Source organism: Galeopterus variegatus, unplaced genomic scaffold (genome assembly GCF_000696425.1).
Source record: "Galeopterus variegatus unplaced genomic scaffold, G_variegatus-3.0.2 Scaffold4118, whole genome shotgun sequence".
Lineage (NCBI taxonomy): Eukaryota > Metazoa > Chordata > Mammalia > Dermoptera > Cynocephalidae > Galeopterus > Galeopterus variegatus.
In genome coordinates this window covers 169,375-187,464 of record NW_007730229.1, presented here as the reverse complement: position 1 = coordinate 187,464, position 18,090 = coordinate 169,375, and the positions used below count along the sequence as shown (strand labels likewise).

Here is an 18,090-nt window from a genome sequence, read left to right as displayed (position 1 = left end):
ACACGGCGCTCGGGAAGGGATGTGCCTGGCACGGGGCCGCCAGGGACGCTGCCTCACAGCGGTTTCACTCGCTCGCCTCCCAGGGATCGGCGGCTGCGTCAGACGATTGCTCACTCGCGCCGCGGGCAAATCTCTCCAGATCGCGCAGAGGTGTGTTGCCAAACGGCAGGGAGGGCCGCATCTGCCTCATCCTTTGCCAGCACATGCCCAGCTGGGTGGCAGAGGGCTCGGCTTTTTTAAGCCTTTGGGAGAAGCTTTTTATACCCCAGAAGGAAGGGGAAAAAAAGAACTTCTCTCTCCCTGAATGTGGGGCTTGGAGACATCCAAATAAGAAGCACTTCCCACTCCTGGCTGGTTTAATTCCACTGAAAGGAATTCCAGTCCACTCCAGCAGCTGTCAGGACAGGGGCAGCAAGGCTGCCTGTCCCCCGGGTATACTGAAAACAATCTGTGCATCGGGTGTCTCCCACTCAGGAAGGAGAAACAGAAAACTTGGGGGCAATCCAGAAATAAGCAACAAGATGATCAAAAAAAGTAAAAAAAATAAATAAAAATAAAAACTGGGAAAAGCAACTGCAAAACTAGACAAAAAGCGGCCACCACAACCTTCCCAAGCTGAGAAGGGCTTCTGAGCTCCCAGGGGCAGAGCAGGGAGGATACAGCACCAATAGCTGGCCAGAACACACCGTGAGCCCTCAGAGGCAGCCTGAACATGGCAGGCACACAGCTCTCTCACAAGGCACCCGCCTCTCCCACAGCAGCCTTGCCTGCTTGCAGGTCCTGGGCAGTCACAAGTGGCTCCAGCCCCATGGTCAAGGTGCCCTGCTTAACCCTGCCAGCCCCGACCTCTGTCAGATGTGAGTGCAGCCATGGGGAAGGCAAGAGATACTCCCAAACCAGGATGGCAAGGAGCTGACTCCCCGACCTCTGTCAGATGTGAGTGCAGCCATGGGGAAGGCAAGAGATACTCCCAAACCAGGCTGGCAGGAGACCCCTGGAAGCCTGCCAAAAATGGATTCCAGGGCTGGCTGGTTGGCTCAGTTGGTTAGATCTCAATGTTGTAACATCAAGGTCAAGGGTTCAGACCACCATACCAGCCAGCCACCAAAAAGAAAAAAAAAAGAATGTGGACTACTGACTGGGCGAAGGTGGTTTAAGACACCAAACTGAGTAAGGTCAGACGTGCCCCCCTCTGAAGTGGCACGCACACTGGGGGCAGTCTAACACCCTGGCCTGCAGAGCCTCCGTGGATCAACAGGCCCTGCTGCATTCTGTCAGACCTTCATTTGTTCTCCTGACCTGAGACTTTCCAGTAAGACTCATGGCAAAAATCAGGAATCCACTTACATTCAAACCTTCAAATTAACCATTTCAATCCACCATCCTTCATCAGGACAACCTAAAACACAAATGCACGTCCCCCGAGGATCCATGGACCAATGGTACTGGTACACATGGGCACACTTCTGTGACCTGTGCCCCTCCCCCCACACCTAGTTCCCTTAGAGGCCAGCCTCTGCCCACACTGACCTGCATTACAGCAATTAAACTGAAAATCGCAATAAAATCCTCTTTAAGAGCCACCCCCCCACACACACACACACAGATGGAATGAGAGCCACCTGAGGGCACAGACTGCATGTGTACTTGTAACCCCAGAAAAGCCTGCACAAGCAGGTGCCCCGCATTTCATCAATACAACAGGCACATGGTCAGAAGGGTTTTTTTTCTTTTTTTTTTAAAAAAGATTTCAGAAACACAGAAAAAGATTCACAATACTGATAATTTTTTTTAAAACTACTGTTACATACCCAAGGAAATTGAAGACATTAAGTTCAAACAAAAACTTCTCCATGGAAGTTCACAGCAGCATTACTCATAATAGCCAAAAGAAATCCATACAATGAAATATGAAGCCATGAAAAGGAAGCGCTGACACAAGCTACAACGTGGATGAACCCTGAAGACACTGCAGTGAATGAAGCCACATTCACTCAGACACAAAGGCCACGTTTTGAATGATTCTATTTATGCAAACGTTCAGAACATGCAAATCCAGAGATGGACAGAAGCTCAGTGGCTGCAGGGGCCCAGCGACTGCTCACTAGCACAGGGCTCCACTCTGGGTGATGACAATGCTCTGGAACTAGATAACGGTGATGGTTGCTCAGCACTGTGAATATACTAAAAACTACTCAATCGTTCACTTTAAAAAGGTGAATTACTTATGGTTTGTGAATTCCATCTCAATTTTTACTCACTAGCACAGGGCTCCACTCTGGGTGATGACAATGCTCTGGAACTAGATAACGGTGATGTTTGCTCAGCACTGTGAATATACTAAAAACTACTCAATCGTTCACTTTAAAAAGGTGAATTACTTATGGTTTGTGAATTCCATCTCAATTTTTAAAAAACTGCTATATAACATAACACGTTTATGTGGAGGATAGAAGGAGCCCTGAAGAAAACAGACATCACCTCAGCAGAGCACAGAATTTAGGAAAGGTTTTATTTTTCCAGGTTTCCTTCTTACATGTTTGAAATATTCTCATTTGAATGACGACCTTCCCGCAGACAATGGCAACATAAGTGGAAGGAAAGAGATGCTCAGAACATTTCTCAATTCTCACCACCAGGAACACATGAGAGGGGCTGCGGCAAACAGGTTCGAGGAGATGTGGCCCTGCCCTCCCACTCCTGCTGCAGCTTGTCCGCCACCCTGGGTTATCGCACCGCAAGCCCACTCTCCACCCAGCCCTGGTGGCAAGGCAGGTAGGCGGATGGGGAGACACCCACGATCACGCCGTGCTCAGTCACCTCCACTCAAATGACTTTACAGTGCCCTGTTCTCCTCAGAGCAGGCCATCGCCTCCCCAGCCTCATAGACAAGGACCGGAACTGCTCTCAGTCTCATACACCACAATTAAAGAAAGAGCAGAGGGGAGGCACTGTCCCCACGACACCCAAGGGTCACGGAGGGCTATTTGTGCCCCTCCAGGAGAAGGCTAACCCAGAAGCTCCAGGGCCTCAGCCACCCACTTCTGCAGAACTTAAACTCGCTCTTTTCTCCTCATTAGTACTAGAAAAGGCAATGCAATAGACAAGCAAAGCAGGAGGGTCAGCCAAAGGCAGGAGGTGGGGTCACCAACCAGGCAGCTCTGGGTGGGTGCCAGGGTATGTACTTAAACAGATGTTAGAAACAACCAAACCTGAGTATCTGAACAAAATCAAATTTCAAAACAACTGCCTTATTCTATTAGAGTTGGTTACAATAATAGTACCTTATAACAATACCAAGCAGGAGAAAACCAGATGAGAAGAAACCTGCCCCTGCAGGGCCAGGCCTCTGGCTCCGCGGACACCACTGCCCTCTGGTGGCAATGCACAGAAAACCCAATGCCAGCCCAGGGTTACTAACCCAAAGCAGTGGAAAATGTTCCAATTAACTTCAAAATGGAACCACAGGTAAGCAACATTCCATGGTCCTTGGGCAAGCGCAACTCCCTGCTGTTTCCACAGCACCATGCACTGTCCCAGGGCGGAGCCTACCAGGGCCTGCAGTGTCCCGTCCATGGCAATGACCCCCTCGATGGTCAGGAAGGAGGAACGAGCCAATGTGCACAGGCTCCAGTCTAGGAAACTGGCCATCTTCCTCTGCTTCACATCAGGTCGTGTGATAAATCTGCCAGAAGGAAATAAAAACGCAGGTTATGGCTGAACCAAGGCCTCAAACTCCAAGAACTCACCCATTCCTCACCAGCCCCCTCACCGAGTCCTTCCAGTCACAACGCACCCCCATGCTAGGTTGACTGCCCACATACAACTCTCTGCCAAAACATCTGCCCTATGCTGAGCCACATTCTCCTTAGTCAGTTCTTCCTCTCTCCAATCTGAGAAACGAAGTCGCTGCCCAAACAGCGGCCTATTCCCCACCATGATCTCTCTTAGGCCGCCCACAGGCCTCTCTGCCCCCAACTACTCCGTCCTGGGCCCCCACTCATCTGTGGCCACATATACCACCAGACCACCTTTACCTATCCCCACCACCACCTAGGAGCTCCTGCCCACCCCTCTGTCCCTCCCTCTTCCCTTGACCCAAATCTGTATCCCTTAACCTCAGGACGCCTGCCCCCCAACCCAGGATATGTGTGAGGTCTGAGGCAGACCTCTCTCCCTGCACCTGCCATGGCTCAGCCCCACCCTCTGCACAATCTTGTGTGGCACAAGTCTCTTTCCTCGGCTCAGCCTCTTGGGCAGGACTCCTAGCTGGTCCTTCTGCTGGATCACACCATTCTCCAGCTCCCAAACCAAACGCCTGAGCCTACAGGCTAGTCCCCCAGCTCTCTGACTCAGAGACTCAAGACTGGCCCTGCCATATGGGGAGCAGGGCAAGCTCCTGTCCTTCCGGAGCTGACACTGGGAGAATTCCAAACTGTGAAGAAGGTCATGAAGGAAACAGCAAGACAAGAGGAGACGCAGGAGGTGCAGCCTCCCCCAACGGGGGCAGAGACAGCCTCCGAGGGGACATGCAACTGGATAACAAATGAGAAAGGTCACAACACCCAGTGGAAGAGACCTGCCATCTGATGAAGAAGCAAGAGCCACAGCCCAGGGGCAAAAGGGAACTGGGGGAGCCTGTAGGAGGCAACGAGCTGGGGGCAAAGTGGCTGAATGGGGAGGGTTCAGGGGCAGAACTAAGGTTGGCCTGGCCTGAGCACGTCCTCCTCGGGCCATGACAGTAAGTCTAACCTGAGTCCTGACTGCACTTCCATGACACCAGGAAGGCAGGAGGGAGATGGTGGTGTTGAAAGCAGGATGGTACAAGATAAGTCCTAAACAGTGGTGGGGCTGCTCCTGAGAGGCTGGGGAGGGCCGGGAAGTGGAGAAGCCCAACTTGGAGTGCTCCACGTAGGACAACCACCAATAGCCACGTGGAGCCCCCCAGCAGTGAGCTGCATGCATCCAGTGCTCAGGGGACACATCAGACCCGGAGCAGCTAGGACACGATGCTCACTCTCCCTCCACTCCCCTTCCATCTCCACCTGTCACTGTCCTCCACCTGACCCTGTCACCCTGTCTGTCCTGCCTTCCTAGCCTCTGCCCAGGTAGACTGTCATTAGAGCTGGCTCCACACTTTCTGGGGAACAAACCCCCTCAGGGCACAGTGTACGACCACCTCACCAGAACACTCAGGTGGAGAGCACACACGCTGTCATGTTACTTTGTCACATCCCTCAGAACCTGTGCAGAACAGTGAACAGGTAGCACTTTCCAAATTCTCAGGAAAGTAAGCACCCCAGCACCCTTTGGCCGCCATCCCCTCAGAACACACTCGGAGAGGGACTCGGCATTAACACCAGGGAAACAAATCCCTATTTCCAAATGTTCTGGCCTGATTCCTGCCAGACCTCACAGGTCCTCACATTCACACCAGGTTGTGGCTGACAAGGGGCTCACCCAGAGAGTACCTGGTGCAGCCCAGCACCCTCTGCAACATCCTGCAAGAACCTCATTGCCCTGAGACTTCCCACCACAGGGAGGGAAAAGACACGCAGAGATCTGCCATTAAACCCTAGGAGAGCATAGGTTTAAGATAGGAAAAAAAAAAATAAACAAAGGGTCTAAAATTGTTCTTCCTGCTCCCCACAGCTCATGGTGCACACCTGGAGATCCCTAGCTGGTCACCAAGCATTTTAGTAAAACTTTAGGATGCTGATTGTATTGGATTGAATTATGTCCCCCCAAAACTCTCTAAAGCTCAAATTGAGTTTTATGTATTAGAAACTTGTCCCCACTGTGACTATTAAGAGGGTGGGAAATCCTATTATGGTAGTTGAAAGGTGGAGCCTTGAAGAGATGATTGGATTGTAGGACCTGCAGTAGTGAGTGGATTAAAAATGGTGGTCAGGGGTGTGGTTCTGAGGGCTTTAAAAGAAGAGGACAGTCAGTCTGTCTCTCTCTCTGCTCTCTCTGCTTCCACCATCTTGCAATGTGAGACCCCTGGGTCACTGTCACCACCACCCAGATGGACTTTGGACTTCCCGGCCTCAGAAACTGTAAGCCAAATAAACCTCTGTTCTTCATAATTACCCAGTTTCAGGTATTCTGTTATAGCAGCACAAAACAGACTAACACATTGGTTAAAAAGACAAACTCAGGTGCCCTCCTTAGACCCAGGAATTTCATTTAAAATCTGCACCCCGGGGTGGTGGCCTGAAACTCATAGTTGGTATGTATACACTATTTCCACTTCCTCAGCGCTATTTCTGGCGTCAGCAGAATAAAGGCAGTGGGGGCTGTGGCCTGATGCTCGGCCTGACCTCTGACCCCACATGATGGAGAACCCGAGCACCCTGTGCCGGCAGCACGCCCAGGAGCGAAGCTGCCTCTGGCATGGAGTGGAGCAGAACTGGTGAGCAGCAGGGCGGAGACTGGACTGAAAGCCGGAGCCTGAACTCGGCCACTCGGCAGCACAAGTCCCACCAGCTGGTGCTGCTGTGCCTCACGCTGTCTCTCCCTCTCGCTCTGGGAAACTCTGTGCTTCCTGAAGATCCAGTTCAAATCTGCCTCCCCTGCAGTCCACACAGCCACAACAGCTGTGTTCACTGTCAGTGGCACAGGGCAGTGTAGGAAGGATGCCCGTGCACACCAACATGCCTAACATCTATTCCTGAACAACATCGCACAAGGCAGGCTTCCAATTAAAGCATGAATCTAAGGCTCCCGTGATAGATATAAGTACTTAGGTTGTTCATATTTTTCTCATTAAAAAGAGGAATATGTTCACAGCAAAGACCAGAAATACAAATAAGCAAAAATTGAAAAAATGTCTATTCCATAGAAATACAAATCTACATAAGCAGGATCATTCACACATACTCAGACATTTTTGAATCCTAAGCTGTTTTCTTTTTTCGGAGAAATTACATCACAGGCTATATCTATTTTAAATACTGATAATTCTAAATGGATTAATAATTGTGTTAAACAATAAAAAGTAGAAAAAATATGGATGACTACTTGTTAAATCTCTTAATAGGTTAAGGCTTCAGGCTTAAAAGTAAAAATAACTAAATAAATAAAAGGAAAAAAATTGCTGATTTGACATTAAAATTAAAACTTTAGTCCAAAAAAGAAAATAAAAGGCCAATCACCCCCTGTGGGAAATACAGCCCAGCATTATCCTTCACAGAGAAAATTCATGCTAGTGGAGAATAGGCACCAAGAAACCCACACATACTGACATAACAACAGTCAGATCACAAAGGGTGATTTACAATGTCTAAAACAAGAGAAAGTATCAACTCACCAGTGATCTGTGAAACACCAATTAAATATCTGCAATGACCAGCACAATGTTTCAATACATTTCAGGGGTGGGGGTGGAGTATTACCCAGGCCCTGAGAAGAAACCCAAAAAGGACAGCAGCTGACAGCTGCCCCAAGGGCCACCTGGCGACAGGTGTGCGGACCCAACAACCTCATGTCCTGTAACACAAGACGTCCACCTCCAAGGTCCTATCCTCAGGAAGCAATCCTAGATAACACAACAGGTCTGTGTCCAAAGCTGGGCATCACATCACATTCACAGGAAGAAAGTGACAAACTGGATCAAAGCATGTAAACGCAATGGAATACAAGGGAGTCGCTGAATCAGTGTTGCGTGAAATTAAGTGAAAAGGCAGGATGCTAATTTGATGAGATCGTGCTCTGCATAGTCAATGGAATAGTACAGAAAAAGATAAAAGACATAGAACAGATGTACATACTAAAATTACACACAGATATGTATAATCAACTGCTTCAATAAAAAAAAGTTTAATTTTTTTAATTAAAAAAAAGAATTACATATGTATGGGTTTTTCTTTATTTTCTATGTTCCAAGATTTCTAACTTTTCTACATGGAGCATACCTTTCCTTTATAATTAGAAAAAATAGCTACTTTTAAAATTAATGTCATCAATGAAAGCAAAGGCATATTTTTCTACTGAAGTTTTTCAAGGTAGCACTCCTATCCAAATGTCTTGGCAACAATATAACACCATCAAGAGTTACATAAAATGCAACAGATGTTTACAAGTTCACAGTTAAAGGGAAACAGGTACAGTTCCAGAGCTGTCATTAGTAAAGGGAAAAGCATCCAAACCTGGGAGCAGAGCAGGTAAGGAGGTCAGCAGCTTTTCCGTGAAATGTTAGAAAACGAACCCAAACTGCAGAGGAATGCTGGCACATGACTCACTTTTCAGACTCCTGACCATGTTTATAACAACCCCCACCCACCCAAAAGACGACTGAGGCATACAGGCAAATGAGAACGTGCAGAGAGTCTGGGGCCCTGCTGAGGTGGATTAAGTGAGTACCTCTACAACCTCTTCCAATTACAGAACCTGCCTATTCTCAAACACTAGGAATAAGCACGACAGTCAGGGACAAGGGCCACACAGCCCACATCTGCAACCACAGCTGCAGCTTCTCCCTGGTCCCCAGGTCTTAGGTTCTAACCAAGCGGAACACTTGCTCATCCCAGCACTAGAGGGTGCTGGAGCGTCTCACCAGCTGACCCATGTGGGTGTCCCAAGCTGTCACCTTTCCTGTAGGATCCCAGGGAGTGAACAAGGTCCCCACAGGCGCAGCCTCCACAGAGTCAAGCTCAGCTTAAATCTACCAAACCTTCAGTATTGCTGGTAATAAAGGTAACAATAAAAACAGACACTATTTTTTATTTAACAAAGTGACGAACATTTGTAACCTCACCCCCAGCTGGTAAACATGTGGAAAAGGGGACTTTCAACTTGTTCCACCTTTCTAGTAACTGCACTTTAAATCCCTAACACGCGCATTCCACTTGCAGGAACTCATCCCTGGGAATTGGTCAGAGCAGAACAAAGTTTTATGTGTACTGTTACAATAGTGTTAATTTTAACAACAAATTTGGACGGCAGCAGTCTAAACGTCCAACAGGGTATTGGTTTAAACAACAATACATCACAACACATGATCACGTTCTGCAAGACAACGAAGCTCCAGGCCTGTCAGTCTTTGAAGAGGACAAACACATGCAGCTCAGCCACAGGTGGCCCAGGCGCCCACCCGACATGCCGCCACGGGGTGGGAACACACAGGGGGGGTTTATTTTGTGCTTCGCACACTGTTTTCTAAAACACAGAAGTCCTTGGCAAAACAGGAAACAACCTCTTCCCGGTGAGTTCCTCCCTCCCAGGTGAAGTGTCTCTGGTGGAAGAGGCCTCCCTTGTCCCAGGTCCTTCTCATGCCTTTTAACAGCCATCTCCTTACCACTAGGCTACCCTACAGCTTAGCAAGGCCCTTGCAAATACCTCAGTCAATGCTCCTAACTGCACTAAAAAATAAAAATAAAAATAATCAAGCTTTTCTCTTCCCACTTCCCAGAGGAGGCAACTCTGCAAAGTCACAGCCACACACCAAGTATGAGTACAAGGTGACCCTGAATGAGGTGCTGACCATTTTCCCATTCAAAACAACCAAAAGGTTTGACGACCAACTTTCAACTTTCACCAACAGAGGGGAAAAAAACAAATTTTCTAACTTACATAAACATACACATACTTAAAATCACATCATACAAAACGTTAATTTAGAAAAACTGCTCTCTTCCATTCTCGCATTTGACGAAACAAGCTCACTCGGCCTTCATGTGAATTTTTGGCATCTATTGGCACCCCAGGCCTGCTGTTTTGGTCATGTTCCCCTGTCTGCAGCACAGCTATTTTTAGTTAACACAGGATGTTTGGGGACTTTTATTCCGAGCCACACTGACCCAGTCTCCGCTTGTGATCTCCACAGACCACATCATGTGCTGTTTCTAAGGTGACACTCAAAGGCACCTAACTGCCACCACCCCAGTGCGAGGCCATGCCCCAGGAATACCTGCTGCACCTGTTCTACATCTGCGTCCTGTGGATGCGTCTGTCAGGTGACCCCCTCAAGTGTCCCAAACCTGCACTGAGGGTGGTCACTTCAGGTTTGGATGTCTTCTGTGCCCAGTGGGTGTGCTCCCTCAAAGAAAGCAACAGAGTCTGAGGAGCCCAAAGATTTTCCCAGGTCCTTCACCTGAGGACTAACAGACACACACATAACACATAACAGTACATATACAAACCCTCTCAGAACACACCAGTCATGCAACAATCAACCCAGCCACAGAGGAGCTGACAGGAACTTACTTACTTGGACACAAGGACAGCAGCTGCGTCTTGGGCCTTGTCACTGACAACCAAGTAGGACTACAAGAAAGGATAAAGGACAGGCACCATTATGCCACAAGGATGTAAATCTCAGGTACCCCACACAGCAGCAAGTCCCACACATACCAACTCCCCAAGAGCCACAAAGCCGCACAATTAATGGGTGTGGTTGCCAACTGCTACATCCACTCCCAACTAAGTGCCTGACACACACAGAGGTATGGTCATACCCCCTTGAAACACATTTGCAAAAACAGAACAGAAAAACGGAAACACACGTGTTAGTCAATTGTAACAAAGAATCATGGAGTATCCACCGAGCACCAGGGACGCCTCAGGGACCACCAGCACATGGGATCCACCAGCATTTTGGAATGCATGCTAGTTAGGAGGCCCCACTCAAACTGAAGAGGACCTAGATTTAATACAAATGCTTAGGTTTGGTTGTGTTTTGTTTTGTTTTTTTAGGAGGCCTGTATTAAGAGTTTCCAATATTCATCTTAACTAATTTTTATCCCAAATGATACACTTAAAATATCTTTTTTTGTGGGGAAACCTTTCTGGAAGGCAATCACATACATGGCACCAAATCTTCAGAAACTGTACTCTCTCTAATCTGGCCACTCCACTCAGTAGACAAACAAAGGGTATGTACAGTTATTTATCACCAGTCTCTTTGTAATAAAAGTAGAAACAAACTGTCCATCGACAAGATAACATTTTAAAAAGTAAGTACAATGGAGCACCTTTTCCCTTAAAGATTATGAGGGGAACGCTTATTTATTGACAAAATAAGACAACCAAAATATACCACTAAGGGGAAAAACAGGACACAGAATGGTACATCTTGGCCTTCTTCCAAAGAAGGGCAGTGTCAAGTGTTACGAGGGGCACAGGCTCAAGAGTCAAACTGCCTGCCGCTCCACTTATGAGCAAAGTAAACCATTTTATACCTGTTGTCTCCTCAGTTAAATGGGCGTAAAAATAGTTAACCACCTCATAAGTAGAATGAAATGAGCTATTCTATGCAAAGTACACAGCAGGTACTCAATGAGTGCTGACCACCGTTGTTATAAAAAGCATGGCAGGCAGACTCTTCGATGGCTACAGCCCTGCCTCCCTCCTGGTGTTCACACCCTGTGCAAAGCCTCCTCTCATGTGGGCTGTACTTGGTGATTTGTGTCTAACAAGATCAGACAAGGGGAGGAGACATCAATTCCATGATCAGGCAGCACAGGATCATGAGCTCTGCCTCACCAGCAGACTCTCTCCCCTGCTGACTTTGATGAGCTAAGCTGCTATGTTACAGTGGCCAGTGTGGCAAAGGGCTGACGGCAGCCTCCATCCAACAGCCAGCACACAAGAACTGATGTCTGCCTGCAGCCCTGAGAGCTTAAGAAGCGGACTCTGCCCCAGTTGAGCCTGGACAGCAGACCGTGGGAGTGCTGGAAGCAGAGGACTCTGCTCAGCCACACCAAGACTCCTGACCCACCATCCAACAGCCAGCACACAAGAACTGATGTCTGCCTGCAGCCCTGAGAGCTTAAGAAGCGGACCCTGCCCCAGTTGAGCCTGGACAGCAGACCGTGGGAGTGCTGGAAGCAGAGGACTCTGCTCAGCCACACCAAGACTCCTGACCCACCGAAGTGTGAAATGATAAATGTGTGCTGTGTTAAGCCACTCGAGTTTAGAGTAATTATTTACTCAGCAACAGAAAACTAATACAATAAGCTATGTTCATATGTATAATACTTACATCAGGAAAAGTTTGAAGAAAATATACAAATATTATCTCTTGGCATTAGAATTTGACAGACTTTAGTTTAATACTTTTCTTGTTTGTCTTTATTTTCTAGTTTTTCCTACAATGGCCATGTATTATTTGTATAATGTTAAAAATTAAATGTAAAATGGATCCTTACTTTCTCTAACCAGTGCTCCTAAAACTTCTTATATGTCTCCACTATGCTCATTTGCATTACCTACAAAGAGATGAGACTTGCTAAAGTAGTTCATCCAAACCTCTTCAAGAATTATCAGAATTCCAAAATAGGTTATGAAATGGGATTTTACCTCACTGAAAAACAATAGTAGCAGTTGAAAAAATATATAAATATCAAAAGCTTACCTAATTTAACTCTAATATTAAGACAGCATGAGCACGAAAGAGAACACTAATTAGCAGCTAATCATTTGGCATGGTATACTTACCTCTGCTATTTGGAGAATACGGTCCATTATGGGCATTCGTGTTTGCCCGGGTTGGATGAGGAGGTTCCCGTCAAGGCGTGAAAAGTCAAAAGGGATCAGGCAGGTTACGGACAGCCATAGTAAAAGCATGTAGCGGGTTTCCCAAGTCTACAAAGTTAAATCAGTAAGAATGATTCCCATATAAAAGACAGAGGTAACTGGCCACGTTCCACCACCATCTTGTTGGCCTCCCTGCCCACCCAGTGCCCACTACAGGCCCTTCAAAGGACATCAACCTCATAGCCAGGGATACAGACCTTCCAATGGCTCCCCCACATCCCTCCCAGTGTCCCCACCACTCACGTACACTGTCACAACTCAGCTGACTAACTGGGCTGACAAAAGAAACATCAAAGCAAACAAAGAAAAAAAATCACAAAACATGAGTACAATGGCTGCTCTTCACTAGCCCCTTTCAACATGCAAATCAGCCTTGGAGAAAGCAAAAAGCAGATAAAAAAGAGAAGACCTAAGAACAAAGAAAAATGCTCAGCCTCCAGTAAGGAAGGAGTGACCTTATTTCTAGAAAACAACAGAACAAGATTCAATTTGGCCCTGCAGTCATTCCACGGGGGCATCAGAAGTGCTAGGGAAAGAAAGCATCAAGCACAGACAGACAACGGGAAATGCTCATCCAAGTCTTCAACTGTGATCAGGCACATTCACGTCGAGACAATGCATGGACTCACACAGTTACCAACTGTGCGCTCTTCTGAACACACACCATGCAGAAAAGAGCTCACCTGTGGACCTCACTGCTGTCCTCAGAAAGGCTGCTGGCAAGGCCGACCCTTGGCTGGTGTCAGGGAACTTGGATTTCAGAGAGTTCCCACCAAGCCCCAACTGATAAGGGTGACTCACTGGGCCTAGACGTTTGTACAAACCATGTGCTTTACGCTGAGCACCTGCTTTCCTCCGGGGGTCTGGAATCTTGGCATGTGCCAGGCAGAGATGCCTATGTGACCGGCCCCCAATCAAACCCTGGGCACTGGGTCTCAAATGTGCTTTCCTGGTAGACAACACTTCCCACATGTCGTCACAACTCACTGCTAGGGGAATTACATGTGCCCAGTGTGTCTCCACCGAGAGGAGATCCTGAAATCTCATACCTGGTTACCCCCAGACTTCACTCCAAACACCTTTTCCTTTTGCTGATTTGTATCTTTTTGCTATAATGAATCACAGCCAAAAGGACAAGTACATGCCCAATCCCATGAGTGCTCCTTCTAGAGAATCATCGAACCTGGGTGGTCTTAGGAGGCCTCAACACAAATACACATCAAGTGAAAAAAGAACATGTACTGTGACAGATTTATCACCAAACTGTACCTAGTCATATTTTATCTATATAAAGGACTTAATCGTATTTTAAAGAAAAATATCTTAAAGTAACATGTAAAAAGTAAAGGGAAAGCAAAAGGATAAAAGAGAAGAAGGGGGTGATACGTAACAACACAGTAAGATGAAACTGAAGGAAACAGGACAGTGAAGTTGCCGGCGTGAGAGCACAGCAAACAGCGAGGCCAGACGAGCAGGAGAGGCCGGCAGGAGCAGGAGCACTCACCTCGTGGTCTTTTGGGTTCTGACTTGTGACCATATCTAACACACACTCCACATCGGCCACTTCATGAGGAAATAAGCGAAGAAATACTTTATATCCTCGAACCTACCAAATAAAGACACTGAATTATTATATAATTAGAAAATACTGAAGGAGTAGCAAAATTATCTTTTCCCTCTCTGGTCAAAAATCACCACCTGTGCCACCTAGGACACATGATCAAGGACAACCATGTCAAGTTACCATGATACAGCTCAGTAAGACTAAAGTAACAAGAAGCTATCTTTGTTTCTTAAATCATTTCAGTCATTAAATATGATCTGTCCCAACCTGACTAACAAATCTTAAATGTGGCTCATCAGAAATACAGACATGTTACAAACTAAATTTTGCTTCTACCTTGTTTATGCAACTGTCCTCTGGCATTTATGAGGAACAAGTCCCCAAGAACCTTAAAGGTCCCCAAACTCATTAACACTTCCATGAAATGCAGCAAGACCACACCTTCAGGAGGAATCCTACACTTGAACACCTGAGATGCAGAGAAATGTGTCCACTGGGCAACCGACCCATGGTGTCCTCTCACTGGCCAAGGGCCTGTCCCCACCATACGGCAAGAACATTGCAATGTACAGTCCTTAAGAACCACAAACTCCCCCTTAAATGGCTCTGAGTCACTCCCATGGTCAAAACTGCAAGCAGTAAGTCTCTCCTAGAAGCTGGTGAGAACAGCAGAATATTAGGCTCCACCACAAACGTACTCACTCAAAATCTGCAGTATACCAAGATCCCCAGGAAATTCATCGACACATTAAGGTCTGAAAAACTCCATTTCCACCAATTTTGTTATGCTTTTTACTTGCAAGAAACTTTACTGACTTAGTCATACTCCCTCCCCACTCCCTTCCCAGCTAGGCAGTGCTTTAATCTATTTAAATGCAAGACACTACATATCTTGGACATCGTTTCAGCCAAAGGACCCCCTGGATCACCAAGATCCAATCCCAAACATACAGCTGAAAGAGAGAAAATGAAACCCACAATTTCTCTGAGAACCAACTAAGAAATAACATTTTGGAGGGTAACTTTGGGACCAAGTATATTAAGAAAGTGTCTGTCCATGGGATAGTACTCCATAACTGGTACCTTAGTGATGATGTAAAGAAACTTAAAAGCCAGATGTACAAGGGCAGTTGGAGATGTCTTATCTTGCACCACGTCCAACAACAAGTTCATCATCCATTCTAGGGAAAAACATATCAAACATCTGTTGTAAAATTAAACATCAACATGACATTAAAACAATGTAGCAAAATTAAAAAGAGTTTATTTAGAAATGTAAAAATGGTTCCATATTAGTAAACCTACATAACCCAAGTATCAATAGAGCAAAAGGGAAAAATACATGTTCATCTTAAGAGTTTCTGAAAGGGCATTAGAGTTAACAAAACATTCATTCCCACTTTTAAAACGTAGGGGAAAATACTCTTACCTTGTCAAAAAATTATTCTATCTCAAATTAATATCTAGTACCATCCTTTACAGAAGATACCTGCTACAACTACTATGATTTAACAATAATCCGGTTCTAACCAGTGTAATAAGAAAAAAAAAAAAAGATTTCCTCTTCCAGTTATAAAGGGATAACTGATATGAAATCTGCCATGCTACCATCAACAATTAGGATATTGAACAAAATATATGAAACTACTATTTTCAGACACTGGAACATGCTTGTGATCCCGAAAGAGGGTAACAAACCCATAGAGCTTTACAGCTGCACACGCTATCTGCTGGGTGGCAATTTTTAGAACTCAGTACATGGAGAGGGGGATTCAAGCAAAGCACAATGAAGAGAGAGCATGGAGTTCAAGAAGACTGAGTCAGCTGAAATGTGCAGGGCAAGATACTAAAGAAGAGAAGCTAGGTAGAGAATCAGCTCCAGACGTCTGCACAGAGGCCCCAAGTCTTTGGCTGAATCACGACCACAAGTAACTTAACTGACTGCCAAACTTCAACACTCTTTAAAGACAAAAAAATTAAAACAACATAATAATTAAAATGACCAACAACCATTCAAAAATTACTAAGCATGTAACTGTCTAAAATTACTGTGATCCCTAACAGGAGAAAAACCAGTAGGTTTATAAGCAAAAATAACAAAGATGGTACAATAAATAGATACAAACTTTAAAAGAGGTACTACAAACACTACAAATACACTCGAGGATGTCAAAGAAAACACGAATGATATGAGGCAAGAAATGGAATATATTTTAAAAAACCAGAACTTCAAAAGCTGGAAAAAACAAAATCTACAATGAAAACTTAACTAAATGGGATTAACAGCAAATTAAACACTGCAAAAAAAAAAAAAAAAGATCAGTGAACTTGAAGACACAGTAATAAAAACATCATCATCAATAATCTATACCAGCAGAAATGTTAAAGTAAATTTTTTAAGCAGAAAACAAATGATACCATATGGAAACTGCAATCTATAAATTTGTTGTTGTTGTTTTTTGGTGACTGGCCAGGTCAGGGATCTGAACCTTGGTGTTTATAACACTGTGCTCTAACCAGCTGAGCTAACAGCCAGCCAGCCATCTATACAAAACAAAAAATAAAGCTGGAAATGGTAAATACATAGATAAATATTAAGGATTTTTTTCTCATTTTTAATTTATTTGCAAGATAATTGAGTGCATAAAGCAAAAATTACAACATAGATGGAAGTAAAATGTATGACAGAGATAGCACAATTAACAGGAGAAAGAAATGGAAGAATCCTGTTGTAAGTTGAGGATACACGTTGTAAATCCTAGAGCAATCACCGAAAAAAAAAAAACCCGAAGGAATAGCTAATGAGTCAACAGTACAGACAGAATGCCAAAAAGTGCTCAATTAATACAAAAGAAGGTAGGTAAACAGTAAAGAAACAAAAAACAGGACAAACAGAAAGCAAATAGCAAAAAAGTAGATTTAAACACACTCATATGGATAACTATGTTAAATAAAAATGGCCTAAAAGGCAAGGTTTGCCAAACTAGTTTTAGAACAGGAAGACCCAACTATAGTCTATCTACATGAAATGCACTTTAAAAATAAAAACAACACTAAGGGTCTGGATCCCCTTCACGGCCAGCAGCCAAAAAACATAAAAAAATAATAAAAATAAAAGCATAGCTAACTTGGGCCGGCCCGGTGGCGCACTGCTACAGTGTGCCACTTGGGAGCGCGGCGGCACTCCCGCCGAGGGTTCGGATCCCACATACAGACCGGTTCCCGCTCACTGGCTGAGTGAGGTGCGGACACAACACCGAGGGTTGCGATCCCGTTGCCAGTCCCGGTCCGGTACGGGCGCGACACTGAGGGTTGCGATCCGTTGCCGGTCACGAAAAAAGACAAAAAGAAAAAATAAATAAATAAAATAAAAATTAAAAAAATGAAAACCTACTAAAGTAAATATTTCATTACACAATGAACCTTGAATATATGATGCAAAGTGAAAGAAGCTGGTCCAAAAGACGATATATTATATGACTCCATTATATGAAATGGTGGGAATACACAAATCCAGAGAGACACAAAATACTGAACAGTGGTTGCTAGGGGCTGGGAGAAGAGGGGAAATGGAGTAACTGTTAATAGGTACAGGGTTTCTTTTCGGGGTGATGAAAATGCTGTTAGATTGTGGTGATGGTTGCACAACTCTGTGATACACAAACAACACTGAAGTGCATACTTAAAGGGGTGAACTCTAGGGTATGTAAACTGCACCCCAAGAAAGTATTATTTTTAAGAAATATGTGTATACAAATATATATTCTATTACAGTGTTGCCATTGACCAAATAAGCATACAAAACATATTTTTGCTGAATACCAGCAATAACCAGTTAGAGCACATAACAAAGATAGTTTCATAAGAGCAATAAAAAAATAAGACACACCTAGAAATAAATCAAAAAAATGTTTTCAAGAATCTTCTTTTTTTTTTTTTTTTTTCCCGTGTCCGGCAACAGATCGCAACCCTCAGTGTCGCCCCCGTAC

The 18,090-nt window shown here is 45.2% G+C and overlaps 1 protein-coding gene across 1 annotated transcript in view; it reads right to left on the bottom strand.

Moving 5' to 3' along the window:
* Positions 1–3,552: 3,552 nt before the first annotated feature.
* The window catches only part of LOC103602385 (tubulin-specific chaperone D-like), a gene marked incomplete at its 3' end in the record, with an annotated part of 24,868 nt that continues 10,330 nt past the window's right edge, over positions 3,553–18,090 (bottom strand). The window contains exons 2-6 of the mRNA XM_008586789.1: positions 15,185–15,282; positions 14,042–14,143; positions 12,439–12,585; positions 10,211–10,266; positions 3,553–3,685 (exon numbers count right to left, since the gene is read on the bottom strand). Coding sequence (XP_008585011.1) covers positions 3,553–3,685; positions 10,211–10,266; positions 12,439–12,585; positions 14,042–14,143; positions 15,185–15,282 — 536 coding nt within the window. The remainder of the gene's footprint in view (positions 3,686–10,210; positions 10,267–12,438; positions 12,586–14,041; positions 14,144–15,184; positions 15,283–18,090) is intronic.